Raw genomic sequence first — 15,342 nt, forward strand, 5'->3', positions numbered from 1 at the left:
GAAAAGGCACTTACATCAGGCCAGCTAGCAGATCTGGAGTTGCAAACAGGAACCTGTTCTGAATTTCACTGGGGTTTCTACTGAACATTATGTTGTAGGTTGCTGCACCCCACTAATGCATCCCAGCCCCTCATTTTCCCCAAAGGCAGCCCTTCTAAGCTTTCAGCTTCTGCTAGGCAGCATATTTGAAAATGAGATCCTAGATGTTTAAATACAGATTTCCTCCCTCCTTTTAAACGCATGGCTTTGGAAACACCGGGCTGAGTGTGCTTCCTTCGGCTCTCTCCCAGAATGGGTGCATTTCCCTCCCTCCCGAAAGACGAACATCTCTGCACTGAGCATTATTTATTCAACCTGCTTAGTGTCATCATGCGGCTTTTGCCATCGTTGAACTGCTACTCAGGTCTTTTCCCGCTAGTGTGCAATAGAGGCTATCACTGCTAAGACCTCCTGCCGTGGGCCTTTCAATGTTATATGCAATTTAACAAGGTGAAATCTTTGCGGAAGGAAAACTACCGTATTTACAGTACGCCGCAGGCAGCTGTGAAACAACAGAAGCCCCTGCAAGGACAAGCCTAGTGCCTGGATTTTACTTAAACCCCAGTTGTGCCTGGTAGTTGCAGCTGCTATCGTTAGCCCCGAGCTCTGCTGCAAAATCAGCCTCGGAGGATTCACACATTTAAAGCACAAGACTGTCATGGAATTCTACTCAGTATTGATCCAGAGTAGATTCCAATGTATAGTTGTTGCTGTTGTTGTTGTTGTTTAGTCATTTAGTTGTGTCCAACTCTTCGTGACCCCATGGACCAGAGCACGCCAGGCACTCCTGTCTTCCACTGCCTCCCGCAGTTTGGTCAGACTCATGTTTGTAGCTTCGAGAACACTGTCCAACCATCTCATCCTCTGTCGTCCCCTTCTCCTCGTGCCCTCCATCTTTCCCAACATCAGGGTCTTTTCCAGGGAGTCTTCTCTTCTCATGAGGTGGCCAAAGTATTGGAGCCTCAGCTTCACGATCTGTCCTTCCAGTGAGCACTCAGGGCTGATTTCTTTCAGAATGGATAGGTTTGATCTTCTTGCAGTCCATGGGACTCTCAAGAGTCTCCTCCAGCACCATAATTCAAAAGCATCAATTCTTTGGTGATCAGCCTTCTTTATGGTCCAGCTCTCACTTCCATACATCACTACTGGGAAAACCATAGCTTTAACTATACAGACCTTTGTTGGCAAGGTAATGTCTCTGCTTTTTAAGATGCTGTCTAGGTTTGTCTAATGTATAGTTAGCAGAGTAAAAACTTAAAACACGTTGCTGGATTCCCAAAAAATAGACCAGAGGCAATTGTATTTCATCCAGCAGAGCAGAGCTGGAATAAAGTCCCTCCTTTATTCATCCACCCATTCTTGAATTTGTACCCCTCCCTTTTCTCTCCACGGTGGCCTACATGATTCTCTCCACTCATTTAATGCTCACAACAACCCTGTGGTGTAGGTTGTGCTGAGAGGCCATGACTGGTGCAAGGTCACCCACTGAGGCTCATGGCTGTGTCTCAAGGACTGGCTGGATGAGGAAGAGCAGTTGGAGCATCCTGCCTAAGACCTCCCAGGGACGACACAGTAGAAGACCACTTAGATCCCGGATAGTGGTGGTTGGACACTGAGGAGCAGTCTATGGAAGAAAAGAGCTGGGAGGTGCTAGAAGCAGAGGGGATGAGCAATCAGGAAGAAGGAGGGTCCTCCAGGATTGTCCCTGCTACACAACAACGGGGCAGTCCCAGTCCTGTTGTCTCTCTTCCCCCTTTGACTCCCTGCATGATGCTGAGGAATGGGCCAGACAGACCTAGAGAAGGAGCCCACCTCCTCAATGTAGCCTTCATCTGCTTGGGAGGGATCCAGAGCGGGAGGCTAGAGTAAGGTTACCAGATTTATTTCAATGAATCCAGGGACACAATCAATCAATCAATCAATCAATCAATCAATCAATCATTAATCAATCAATCGTGGGGTTTTTTTTGGAAAAAAGTTATTAAAGAAGAAGAAGTAATATCTTCTCTTCTGTGGTCTCCTCTGTTGCGCGGCCTTCCTCTGGGTCCTGGCCTTTCTTGGAGCACTAGCCATGCTTCCCCCCTCCCTCCCTCTCCCCCCTTGCACTGCGATCCCCTACAGGCTTACTCGGGAGTAAACATTAGCAGAACCCCCCTCCTCCTGCTGCTGCTGCCCTGCCCACCTGTCTGGGCATCTCCTGCGTAGGCATCGTCCAGTGGCCACCCATCCGCGCCATGGCACGCCCAGTCAGTGGGTCCGGGGCAGAGCCAGTGGCAAGTGAGTGGGAGGAGGCTTGCTTGGGCCGGATCAGCTCATCTCCTGCTCACCTCTCGTCTGCGGTGGCCAACGAGGAGCTGGCCAACAAGCTGAGCCGCTGCTTGCAAGTCAAGGAGCACAGTGGCAAAGCCAAGCAGCAGCCACAGCCACCCAATCACCACCCAGAGACCGAGCCGGAGCCGGAGCCGACTGCCTTAGGCAGCAGTGCTGACGGCGAGCTGAGTGCCAAGTTGCAGCAGCGCACCAACCCCACGCAGCTCAACAACCCCACACAGCTCTCGCCCGGCGCCAGCACCCAGCACTGTGTCTTCAGCCCCTATTCCGAGTCCCAATATGATGTGTCTTGTGCGCAACATATCATATGGGGACTTCTACCGAGGTAAAATGGCGGGCACCACGGCAGCAGCCAGCTCTTGAAGCCAGCCAGAGCCAACTGTGCTACCAGGCTGGCTCCGGGCTGTTGAGGCTGCTGCTGCTGCCGCCACATTTCCTGGGGACATTAGATGAAATCCGGGGACATTCCGGGTATGGAATTTGTACGGGGACAAATTTGCAAATCCGGGGACTGCCCCTGGGAAACGGGGATGTCTGGTAACCCTAGGCTAGAGGGGAAGGATGGAGATACTGGTCAGTTTCAGCAGTGTCTCAGCTGGATGAACTAGAGGACTCTGCTGTGCTGTTATTTTCTGCTAATAAAGAGTGAATTGCATTCTGTGCCTGTCATGTGTACACTTCCCTGTGCTTGACTTGGCTTGCTTGACAGCTCCTTGACACTGAGTAAGGATTGAACCCTGGCTGAGTGGAATGTGCTCTTGAACTCTAACAATACCTCTTCCTTGCCCGTATAGAGATGGGTGTACGAATGTGGGTAGAAACCTGCCTATAATAATACTAATAATACTAATAATAATTTATTATTTATACCCCGCCCATCTGGCTGAGTTTCCCCAGCCACTCTGGGCGGCTCCCAATTGAGTGTTAAAAACAATACAGCATTAAATATTAAAAACTTCTCTAAACAGGGCTGCCTTCAGATGTCTTTTAAAAATAAGATAGCTGCTATTTCCTTGACATCTGACGAGAGGGCGTTCCACAGGACAGGTGCCACTACCGAGAAGGCCCTCTGCCTGGTTCCCTGTAACTTCACTTCTCACAGTGAGGGAACTGCCAGAAGGCCTCGGCGCTGGATCTCAGTGTCCGGGCTCAACGCTGAGGGTGGAGATGTTCCTTCAGGTATACAGGACCGAGGCCCAGTTGCAGATAGGTGTGCTGAAGAAGTGTGCTTGCACACGACGGCTCATACCAAGAACTGACTTAGTTGGTCTTTAAGGTGCTACTGGAAGGAATTTTTTTTGTTTAGGACCGAGGCCGTTTAGGGCTTTAAAGGTCAGCACCAACACTTTGAATTATGCTCGGAAAAGTACCGGGAGCCAATGCAGATCTCTCAGGACCGGTGTTATGTGGTCTCGGCGGCCACTCCCAGTCACCAGTCTAGCTGCCGCATTCTGGATTAATCACAGTTTCCGGGTCACCTTCAAAGGTAGCCCCACGTAGAGCGCAAAGGTAAAGTTAGCAGGCATTGCTCTGCCTCTGACCCCACCTACCTTTGGCACATGGCCTCCAGAAGCCTTCTCAGGATGGAATGTGGCCCTTGGCCTGGCCACTTCCCCCACTTCCCCTGTAAAAAGTGTTGCCGAAAGGGCAGATGCCAAGACTTCTACTGTGGTGGTTCTTCATCTCCCTCCCTGTGTCTTCTCCCATCTCCCACCATCCAGGCATTGTCTACAACGTGGCTGTGGTGACAGGAGACATCAGAGGGGCTGGCACAAACTCCAAAATCCACATGGTCATGCACGGCTCCAAAGGGCTGAAGAACAGCGGGAAGGTCTTCCTGGAAGGAGGCGAGTTCGAGCGTGCCAGGACCGATCTTTTCAATGTGGAGATAGCGGCTCTCCTGAGTCCCTTGAGCCGCGTCTCAATTGGACACGACAATGCAGGTGTCGGCTGCGGCTGGTACTGCGAGAAGGTGAGGATGGGTCACTTCAAGCCTTTGGACAGCTGTCCAGTCACTTTCCCCCTATTTGTGGTCTGACCAGAGTGACTTGGAAGGCTTGAAGGATGTTTCAGCTCTTGTTTCAGTGATGATGCTGTCAGGTTAGCCAGTCGATACGATGCAATAATGCGTCCCGCAAATCTGATTTCGCCTAATTCATGCCATGCGGCACTGAAACTTATGCAGAAATCAATTGCATGCTCATTAGTCGCCCAGGCTGCTCTGCAGTTGTGAGACTGGGGGACGGCATTCCTTCTCCGCCTCTTCAGCCACACTTACAGTTGTGCAGAAGGGATGTGGAGGTTATTTGTGGCAGGTTTGCGTTAATTTCTAGGGAGAGGCAGCAGATTCCGGATCAAACCCAAGAGATGTGTCATCCGGTGATTTGTGGACATTGCAGTTTTGCAGTTCAGTTATTAATAATAATAATAATAATAATAATAATAATAATAGTAATAATAATAATAATAAATTTATTATTTATACCCCGCCCATCTGGCTGGGTTTCCCCAGCCACTCTGGGCGGCTTCCAACCGAATATTAAAAACAATACAGTGTCAGACATTAAAAACTTCCCTCAACAGGGCCACCTTCAGTTGTCTTTTAAATGTAAAATAGTTGTTTATTGCCTTGACATCTGCTGGGAGGGCATTCCTCAGGGCAGGCACCACCACTGAGAAGGCCCTCTGCCTGGTTTCCTGTAACCTCACTTCTTGCAGCGAGGGAACCGCCAGAAGGCCCTTGACGCTGGACCTCAATGTCCGGGCTGGATGATGGGGGTGGAGATGCTCCTTCAGGTATACAGTACCGAGGCCGTTTAGGGCTTTAAAGGTCAGCACCAACACTTTGCATTGTGCTCGGAAGGGATAGGAGGAACAGGAGAGGGATGGGTGGCTTGTTTTAGGAAGGGTGTGTGTGATGGGATAGCCAGCTCCAAATATTTGAAGGAATAGAGACAGCGGATAAATTCAATTCAGTCCACATTTGTAGGCTAACCTAAGTACGTAATTAGCATTTCCTGAAATCATGTGGGAACCAAAACACAGCCATCCTTTGAAAATTTGCACCTCTCTGAAGTGCTGTTCTCCAGCCAGGTAGAGTGTCCATAAAATGCATTGCTTCAGGGGATATTTCGTGGCAAAAATCTGTACGTTAGGCAAAATTGTATCAGGAGAAATTTGCACTAAAATGATGAAGAATTTTCATGAGGAATGCATTAAAAAAAATACTGCAAAGGAACTCAGCTCGGTGGTGGAACACCTGTCTTGCCTTCAATAGGTCTCGAGTTCAAGTGCTGGTGTCTCCCAGTAGGGCTGGGAGCATCTCATGGCTGAGTCAGTGTAGACAGTTGTGAGCTAGATGGAGCAGAGGCCTGACTCTGTATAAGATAGCTCCCTATGTGTGCACCGACCCCTCTCAGTCTCCAGGCTTCAAAGATAGCCGCCTGGAGCCTCCGGAGCACGGCAGGAGCTCCTGCTGCTCTCCGGAGGCTTCGGGTTCCTTTCTCTGAAGGGTAGGTGCCCCTTCAGCTAAGGCGCAGTGCCCCTTCAGCTAAGCGGGAGGAGAAATGAAAGGGGTTCCGTTTCTCCTGCTGCTTCGCTGAAGGGGCGCTGCGCAGAGATGGGGAGATGTTTTTTTTCTTGTTCTCCCCCTCTAAAACAAGGTGCGTCCTATGGTCGGGTGCGTCCTATTTTCCTAGCGAAAAATACGGTAAGCCCGGGCACACATAATCGATCACGTGACATGGGGCACACACACCCCATTTGAATGTCAATGCCCACTAACTTTGGGTGCCCCCTCAAATATTTTATTGAGGGGACTGAAGGGACCTTGGAGTTAGGATTTTTATCCATCCGTGCTGCTCCAGCAGTAGCACTATGTTTTGTGTATATCATGTGAGTGTCTGAGAGAGCGTGAGACAGGAAGTCTCAGTACTGTTGGAAGTTTAGTTTCACTTCTGTTTGTGATGCTGTTCTGTACTGGTCCTGAGAGGAGAGCACAGACATGCTGATGGATTCTGCATATATAGACTGTAAAATAAAGTAGTTATAGAACTATGGTTGACTCTTTCTTCTGCTATGATATGCCAGAAGATGAGCGTACTCCTATTAGGAAGGAGGGGTCGCTTATTACCGGTCTCTCTGGACTGAGGGAGATTTATAGCCAGAGAGTGATCACCAGAGAGTTGGCAGCCTTCCCAGGCATGTTTCCAACGCTTGGCCCCTGGGAGTTGGCTCCTCTGTGTTCGTGAATGCATTATGTCTCACTAGGAGGGTGTGGGCAATGGAAAAATGGATGGTCTATTCCGGCGCTCCCTTTCCCCTTCCAGGTGGTGGTGTATTGCCCATTTACTGGTATTGAACAGACCTTCCCGTGTGGGAAGTGGCTGGATGAGGATGACGGTGATGGACTGGTGGAACGGGAGCTGTACGAAATGGTCTCGCTGCGTAAGAAGAGACTGAAAAGTAAGTGCGAAAGAGCAAAGCTTGAAGGGCATCCATCATTATTTGAAAACCCTCCTGCCCTTGGGAGCACTCAGGGTTGTTTTTTTCCTGCTGACAGTTCTTTCTTGGTACAGAGAACCAAAAATTCGTCTTCTTCTTTTTCCTCCTATGGCAGCCATTTTATATTGGCATCCACAGCAGTGTTGTCAATATGTGAGTCCTGGCACCTCCTATTTTTTACCGGGGGGGGGGGGAGCCACTGGTCTGAGTAAAAACCCCCTCAAAAAATGGCCTTTTTAGTTTAGAGATAATGTGAGTAAGAGTTGACAAGCTACGACTTTATAAAATCATGTGTGACATGGAGGAAGTGGAAACAGAAAAGGTTTTCTCCCCCTTCCATGACACTAGAACACCTGAACATCTCAGGAAGCTGGATGTTGCAAGATTCAGGAAAGATGAAAGAAAATACTTCTTCACGCCTCATGTAGTTAAACTCTAGCCTGATTAGACTTTACCAACTGGTGGGGTCTGCTTTGCTCCCAGAAGGGAGAAAGGAAGTCAAATGACACCGAGGTTGCTTCAGAGAAAGAGTTTATTCTGCTCTCTGGATAGCAGAAGGCACTTGCGTGGTCAGTTCACAGCAAGTCCAAAGAAATGAGAGATTTCATGCAGTATATATATCTTCCAGGCACCCTCTCCCTCCTTCCCCAGGAATCCAGCCACGTCAGCTTATACACACAGGTTGACATCACATATGTTCCTGCTCCAGTACTCTTAACCATAAAAGGGTTTTCCTCTTCCTATACTCTTGAACATAAAAGGTTGTTCCTGTTCCTATACTCTTATCTTGGGGCAGGAGGTCATCAACTCCTGGCACCATTCCCAGGTCTCTTGTCAGACTTGACAAGGTCTGTGCGTCTTTGTGGTCAGGATGTAAGATAAGACTCAGACGCGTCATCCCTGCTCTACTGGAACTGGCAAGGCCACTCATTGCCGTCACAGACTGATAAGGGAGAGAGCTTTGAGCACTTGTTTATACAGCTGGGTTTTGGCTCAAGAGCTCAGGTTAGAGCATTTTAGAAATGCTTCCTTGGAGGAGGAAAAATGGTGATTTGGGGTCAGTTTCAAACTGACTGCACAGAAACCTATTCCTTCCCCCTTCAAAACTATGGAACTCTCTGCCACATGAGTGATAGTCATCAGTGCTCGAGTGCCCAACCTGCTAAATAGAAGATTCCAAGTATGTTCTCAATCCCCACTGGCTCCAGGGTGTCTGCTGTTCTCCAGTGTTCTCCAGATCCTTTGGGGACAAATTGCTGCATAAGGTTCATAACTGGCGGGGAGAATTTACATTGTCCCTCCTCCAGTCCACATCACATCAGTGCAATGAATGCTTATAAAATTAGTTAAGGGGCTGCATGATCAAGACGCCTCTGTGATGAACAGTTTGTCCCGTTTAAGGAGTGATTCCATTGCAGCCGCGCTCATTACAGTGAACATCGCTTAATGTGACAGCCACTTTATCTCTGCAGTGCAGTCCATTCTGCGAAAGCATTTATGACCTTTAAACTGCCATATTATCGACCCTGACTGCTATTGACAGCGTAATCCCTTTGTGGATGTTGTATATTAAACGGGGAGGAAGCAGTGCCCTTGAGTAATTGGTGACCTTTCGCTGCCATACAACGAGATAAACTTGTATTGTCATCTCCCTCGCCTGCTTCGGAAAGGATATGCTTTCTCGTTTAGAGGCTCAGGATTTTTCCTCAAACTGGTGGTGTGTTGCCATGAAGAGTGCTGAATATTTGCACAGTTGTTGCCAGTCATCACAGCCGTGCATATCTGCAACTTTTCTCCGGTGACCTCAGGGCAGGCATTCTGAAACTCGGCCCTCCAGATGTTTTGGGACTACAATTCCCATCATCCCTGACCACTGGTCCTGTTAGCTAGGGATGATGGGAGTTGTAGTCCCAAGAACATCTGGAGGGCTGAGTTTGGGGGTGCCTGCCTCAGGGTGATATATATGGGCTATCCTGCTTTATTCTCACAATAACCCTATGAGGTAGGGACAGTACCACCATTTCAGGGCCCCTCCAGCCTATTATTATTATTATTATTATTATTATTATTATTATTATTCATTGGTGTAAGAAGAGAAGAGGCGATCTCCCCTTTGGCTAGATGCTCCCCCCTAAAAAAAGGCAGTAATTTCCAGCACCTCTTTTTCTAGAAATAACTCCCTGTGCCTGACACACTATATATGCAAGGATTTCTCTCGTTTTTTTCCTATGAGGAAACATTCCATCTTGTGTGTCTTAAGTAGTAAAGATCAGACCCCGGTTGACAACTTACTGAGGAGCGTTCCTCAGAGAGCTTTATAGCTGAGCCAGGATTTGACACTGGCTGTCTGCTGGCAGTTATGGCTTTTGGGTGGGATTTTGAGGCAGAAGATCAGGGCCCTACTCAGGAAAAATGAATGGGAGGGACCCTAAACACAGCAGGACTGGATTTTCACTTTTAAAAGTAACCCACATTACTCTGTAAAGTCATGTCCCCCCTCTGCAATGAGACCATTAAGTCCAGTGTCTTAACTCACCAGTTACCTGACTGCACATTTGCTCCCAGGTCCAGACTCACAACATTACAGTCCACTTTGTGAAAGTGCCGTGTTGCATGAGATCAGACCCTTTTGCTCTTGGGAGGCAAGGGAAATTCACATACACAAGTGGAAGCAATGGACTGGGGCTAGCATGAGTGCGATGTTGAGCTGAAATGGAAGAGAAGGTTTTCATGGATTGTTTGTGATGTGATTCACATTGCTGCATCTCCAAGCTATGAGAAGAGATTCCCCTGTTGAACATCTTCACAACATAACTGGTATTCAAGGCACTGGGCACGTGCTTTATAAAAAAGGACCTCTCTATTCATCTCTAGTGGTTTGGTTTGGTTTCCTTCTTTGTTTTTCCTTTATCACCAGCTTTCACTATTGTAATTCAGTGATTCAGAACCTTTTGTTTTATAAGAAAACCCTTGGTCCCTGTGGATATGGACAAGTGATATTAAGGGCGCAGGGACAGACGCCCCCATCTTCCTCCAGGTTTACGGTGACAAAGGAAAGTCCGACGAAATGAAGCTGGACAATAACTCTGATAACTTTGAAGCTGGACAAACGGACAAATTCATGGTATGCCTTCCTGTCCGCCACGTGTGCTCCAAACAGACTTGTGTTTACTTCCGTGTTAACCTGGGAATCAGCCCAGACGCTTCCTGTTTGCAGTTAGTGCTGGTTAAATGGCACAGAAGAATAGCCAGTCAATTCCTTGTGGTTTATGTGAAAGGGTTTAATAGCCCTTATAAAAGGAAGGAAATAGCAAACTTATTGGAGATGTCAGCTATGTTGGCGCTTCATTGACTCAGAATACTGAATGTGTGACAAATCTTGCCTTAAATACAAGGTGAAAATTATGATGCCTGCGTTCTTCTCTGGTTCAGATTTAATCTGAACCGGAGAAGAATCATGCCCCTTGTTGTTCTTGTGCAACAAGCTTTTGGCTCCACCAAAGCTTGCACAGAAAATGCCCCTAATGGATTTTGCTATTTTTGTGCATCTCCAGTTTTATTTCCCCTGGGGGCCTGATCTTCCCCCAGATTGTGCCTGTAGTAGAAAAAGGCCACCACTGATGTGTTTTATTCATGTTTCCTGCAGATTGAGCTCCCAGATCTGGGCAATTTGTACAAGATCCGGATATGGCATGAGAAGAGGAGCCCATTTGCTGGCTGGCATCTACATAAGGTAAAAAGCCAGCAGGAGAGATTGCACTATGGGGGCAAGATCAATCCCCTGTGATAAGCAAGAGCTTATTGTTTCCATGAACTTGCGTCCTTATCTAACGCTTGAACACTGACATGTGGCTGGGGCAACCCAGCCAGATGGGCAGGATATAAATTATATCATCATCATCATCATCATCATCCTTATCATTATTTGCATGCTTGGTTTACAGTGAAACTAATGAATCTTAATCTTCAGGGCTCCTAATCTTGGAGAGTCCCAGAAGTGACTTTAGTACACACTGCTTAAAAATATTGGGTTTAGTCAGTGGTGTAGCATGTCAGTGGTGTAGCATGTTAGTCAGTGGTGTAGCATGGGTTGCTGATGCCTGGTGCCTGGTGTGAGGAAAGTGTTGCAGCCCCCTGGTGGACTGGGCAGCTGGGGTGGGGACACATGCAGAGGCTGAACAGAGCTTGCCTCCATCAGGCTCCTCGCCTGCTGCCTCAATCCACCTGCCTACTAAACCAACCCGCCTGCTGCCCTGCCTCAGCTGCCAGGGCTCCATGCCTGATTGCAGCCCCTCAAAAATGTGTACTCGGGGCCACGGCCCCCTGGTTTCCCCATGCTATGCCTCTGGGTCTAGCAGACCAAAACTGAGTCACAGCAACTTTTGGTTGTATATATTTCAACAGTCCCAAAGTCTGAAAGTCAGTAGCACAGATGTTGTTAAGGTGCAGTGATCGGTCATGGAACAACCCCATTGAAGAAGATAACAGTGGTTACCCAGACCCCATTGTTGGTTGTGAAGGGACTCCCATGACAGTTCAAGCTTCAGGGCCCCAGAAATGTAGGTCTGCCATGGAACCATGTTGACTTAGCTGCTGAGGAGACCCTGAGGAACCACCATGGAACTCCTCCGTGCTGCAAAATGTTATTCCTTAGGCTTATTATAGGGTGAACACTTGATTCAGTATGTGTTGGGCCTCCCTCCCTGTACTCTGATGGTGCTTTCTAAGGCACATCCAAGAGTTCTCTGTAGCTCTAAGTTGCAGGGGCAAGATTGGCAGCAAGAAGGACCATGATGATCTTTTCATAGGGCAGAGGTGGCTAGCCTTGGCAAATTGGCACCAGCCATTTGGTTTTTGCCCACTTCATAGCAATCGTCACAACCTTGTGAGGTTAGGCATTGGGTAAGCCTTTGTTTGGCTGGAGGGGAGGTTGTAGCCTTCCCCTGCCCCTCCTCATTAAGGGTATCCTGTTAATGTGGGAATGTTTAAGGATGCGGGGGAGGATATATTGTCTAAGATATCCCATCCCAACTTGTCTTTACAAGTTCAACAAAATCAGCAGAGTTAACATTCCCCTTTTATTTAAACACACGCAGAGCAGATAGCTCGCTCAGACTCGTTAGAGTCTCTGTAAATATTTCCTGGTATTTCCCCCGTTTAATCCCTCCTGAAATAAGACACTACACAGTCTTCTGTAAAATATAAATCATTTGCTCACAAGTAATCATCTGGTCACACAGAAGGCAGACTTAAAAGGTTAGAACATAGTTTAAATGTGGTGACTATCTCCTTATGGGAGAAAGCCCCCTTTTCTTCTCTTGGCCTGGAGCCAAGGGTGCATCTTAGTAGTGCTGTCGTTAAGATGGCATTGATAGAGACAAGAGAGACAAGATGGTCATCAGCCTGTAGGTTCTGGTTCTTTCTACTTCTTGAGAGGCCACGGCCATCTCAAGTTACACATAGGAAGTTTCGTCTCAGTCCTGGAAAGCAGGAAGTTCCGGCTGGAGGACTGAGATAACCTTCATGTCTACTGGAGCCATGTTTTGTTTGACTGCACCTGATTCTTACATCCCACAGTTAAAGGGATCGAGGGGGAGTGGCTTCTCTCTGATGCCCCGACGGGGGCTAGGCCCATACCATTCCCCCAATGGGGACCCCTCCGGGGGTCCCCCTATTTGATGTAGGTCATAGGGTTCCTCCAAATGATGGATTGCCCTTAAATGCAACTCCCAGCAAATGAACTATATAATAATAATAATTTATTATTTATCCCCCGCCCATCTGGCTGGGCTTCCCCAGCCACTCTGGGCGGCTTCCAAAAATAATATTAAAATACTGTACTACATCAAACATTAAAAGCCTCCCTAAACAGGGCCGCCTTCAGATGTCTTCTAAAAGTCTGGTAGTTGTGGTTCTCTTTGACATCTGGTGGGAGGGCATTCCACAGGGAGGGTGCCACTACCAAGAAGGTCCTCTGCGTGGTTCCCTGTAACTTGGCTTCTCGCAGTGAAGGAACCGCCAGAAGGACTGGAGTGATATTGTCTGGCTTCACCCAATTCCTGTCCCAAACCACTCACATCTGTAACCAGTGAAGTTGTGGCCTATTTGAATCCATAAACCAAATACTGTTAGTCTCTGTGTCTATTCACCCCCCAGGGAACTGCAGGTCATAGAGTCTTGGCACACTGTTTGCTTCTTTTAGTCAATCAGAGGTTGGGGCAAAATGCTTGTGTAGGACTCTATTGTCCCACTACTGGACAGTTGGGTGGATATCCTGCTAAGCTTATTTTCCAGCTTCTGAGATATCATTGCTCAACATCACCCAGCCACCTTAAGCATGCCTTCACAAGCATGGGAACTGGAAACTATTTTTCCTAAAAGCCAAAACTAAATTCTCAGGTTTATTCATTATGCTCTCATTATCAAATGTTCTTGCTGCAGAGTGCCGTGTCTTCCTATATGGAAGTCCTACTTTGGATAGCGGGACATGGGTGGTGCACTGGTCTAAACCACTGAGGCTCTTGGGCTTGCTGATCAGAAGGTTGGTGGTTTGAATCCCCATGATGACGACGAGCTCCCATTGCTCTGTCCCAGCTCCTGCCAACCTAGCAGTTCGAAAGCACGCCAGTGCAAGTAGATAAATAGGTACCGCTGTGGTGGGGAAGGTAAACGGCGTTTCCATGCATTTCGGTTTCCAGCACAGTGTTCCGTTGCACCATAAGTGGTTTAGTCCCGCTGGCCACATGACCTGGTAAGCTGTCTGCGGACAAATGCTGGCCTCCTTGGCCTGAAAGTGAGATGAGTGCCGCAACCCCATAGTCGCCTTTAACTGGACTTAACCATCCAGCTATACCTTTTGGGATAGCACTGAACAATATTAGAAATGTCTTTCTCTGGCTATGCAGGCATGTGCAGTAACAATAGCAACTCACCATTTACCTTTTTTATTTAAAAAAGAAAAAGAAAATAAGGCCACATTGTTAATACACCTTGGCTTTTGAGCCTCTAATATGATTTGATAGGTTTCTGCCTTATTTTGCGCTGCACAGATGTTTGGAAGATCTAGCTGGGAGTTAGTAAACCATGAAGCATTGCGGATGCACGTTGGTTCCCAAGATTCATCCACACAGTCATTCTGGCCTCATTAGTCCTCGTTTGCTGTCGCTTCCACTCCTGGAGGAAAGGTTGATGTCTAGCTGCTAAAGAGTCCCTTGTTCATTCTCTAGCGAGAGGATTGCTAATGAGGCTGCTGCGATGTTTAGTTGATTAATCTCTTAGATTAATCAGTTTAAAAAACCTTTTTGCAGCACAGTCTTAAGCATGTCGCTTGGAAAAGAAGCAACTACTTCTGTGTTCAGTACTGTGTGATAAGTGTGGTCAGGATTACAACTTTACCTCACAATCATATACCGTATTTTTCGCTCTATAAGACGCACCAGACCACAAGACGCACCTAGTTTTTGGAGGAGGAAAACAAGAAAAAAAAAATTCTGAATCTCAGAAGCCAGAACAGCAAGAGGGATCCCTGCGCAGTGAAAGCAGCAATCCCTCTTGCTGTTCTGGCTTCTGGGATAGCTGCGCAGCCTGCATTCGCTCCATAAGACGCACACACATTTCCCCTTACTTTTTAGGAGGGAAAAAGTGAGTCTTATAGAGCAAAAAATATGGTATGTGTCTGTTGAGGTGTAAAGTCCCACACTAGGGCCGGGCAATATCCGGAGGAGACAGTTTGGAGGAGAAAATCAGCTAGGGGGAGGTGCTTAACCCCAACCCAGCATGCCATTTCCCACACTCCCTCCCCACAGCTACTTCCATAAATCCGCTCCACTTCCCAGTGGGGAGGAGTTGTAGTGGACCGCGTGGCCACCCACTCCCCACCGGGGGCAGGGGACTTTGTTCCCCATTGCCAGGGAATCCTGGCCACGTCAGAGCCCGGCCAGCCAATCCGCTGACTGGGTGTGTGTGGCTGGGGCCGTTTAAACTGAGGAGCGAGCCAGAGGACTTCCTCTTTGGCTCGCTTCCTCAATCACCTGCCCTCCCTCCCTATTTTGCAGGTTAGGCAATAGCCTTGCTATGGACTTCGGTTGGTCGCCTTGGTTGTCCAAGGGGACTGGTAGGAATTTTTCCACTTGGAAAATTGGCATTGGCCATTTGGTTTTCGCCTACCTTGTAGCAATTGTCACAACTTTGTTAGGGTTGCGGTTAGGCATTGTTTGACCTTGTGTGGGGGAGGGGAGGGGTGGATTCCGTTAAAGGTATCTGAGGGTGTTGATCTTGTCCAAAGCCCGGCTGGGGGCTAGAGCCTTGACAGAACCCCAACGGGAACACCAGGGGGAGCTTGAGTTGGTTCACATTGACAGGGCTCCCCCTACTGGTGGCTTACCCTTACCGGACTTCCTGCACAATGGGCAGGAGTCAGATATAGACAGGTCCAATCAATGCCTAAGCCAATACCGCTCACATTCTGTA

The 15,342-nt window shown here is 48.1% G+C and overlaps 1 protein-coding gene across 5 annotated transcripts in view; it reads left to right on the forward strand.

The window, feature by feature from the left end:
- LOXHD1 (lipoxygenase homology PLAT domains 1) overlaps window positions 1–15,342 on the forward strand; it is a 195,364-nt gene that overhangs the window by 55,725 nt on the left and 124,297 nt on the right. For all 5 annotated transcript variants that reach the window (XR_014556163.1, XM_083702543.1, XM_083702545.1 and 2 more), the window contains 4 exons: window positions 4,092–4,342; window positions 6,699–6,834; window positions 9,837–9,997; window positions 10,520–10,606. Coding sequence is in view for 4 of the 5 variants with exons in the window: in XM_083702543.1 (XP_083558669.1) it covers window positions 4,092–4,342; window positions 6,699–6,834; window positions 9,837–9,997; window positions 10,520–10,606 (635 nt within the window). In the remaining variant the exon portion in view is untranslated. The remainder of the gene's footprint in view (window positions 1–4,091; window positions 4,343–6,698; window positions 6,835–9,836; window positions 9,998–10,519; window positions 10,607–15,342) is intronic.

The sequence above is a fragment of the Podarcis gaigeae genome (genome assembly GCF_964106915.1).
Source record: "Podarcis gaigeae genome assembly, chromosome: 11".
Classification (NCBI taxonomy): domain Eukaryota; kingdom Metazoa; phylum Chordata; class Lepidosauria; order Squamata; family Lacertidae; genus Podarcis; species Podarcis gaigeae.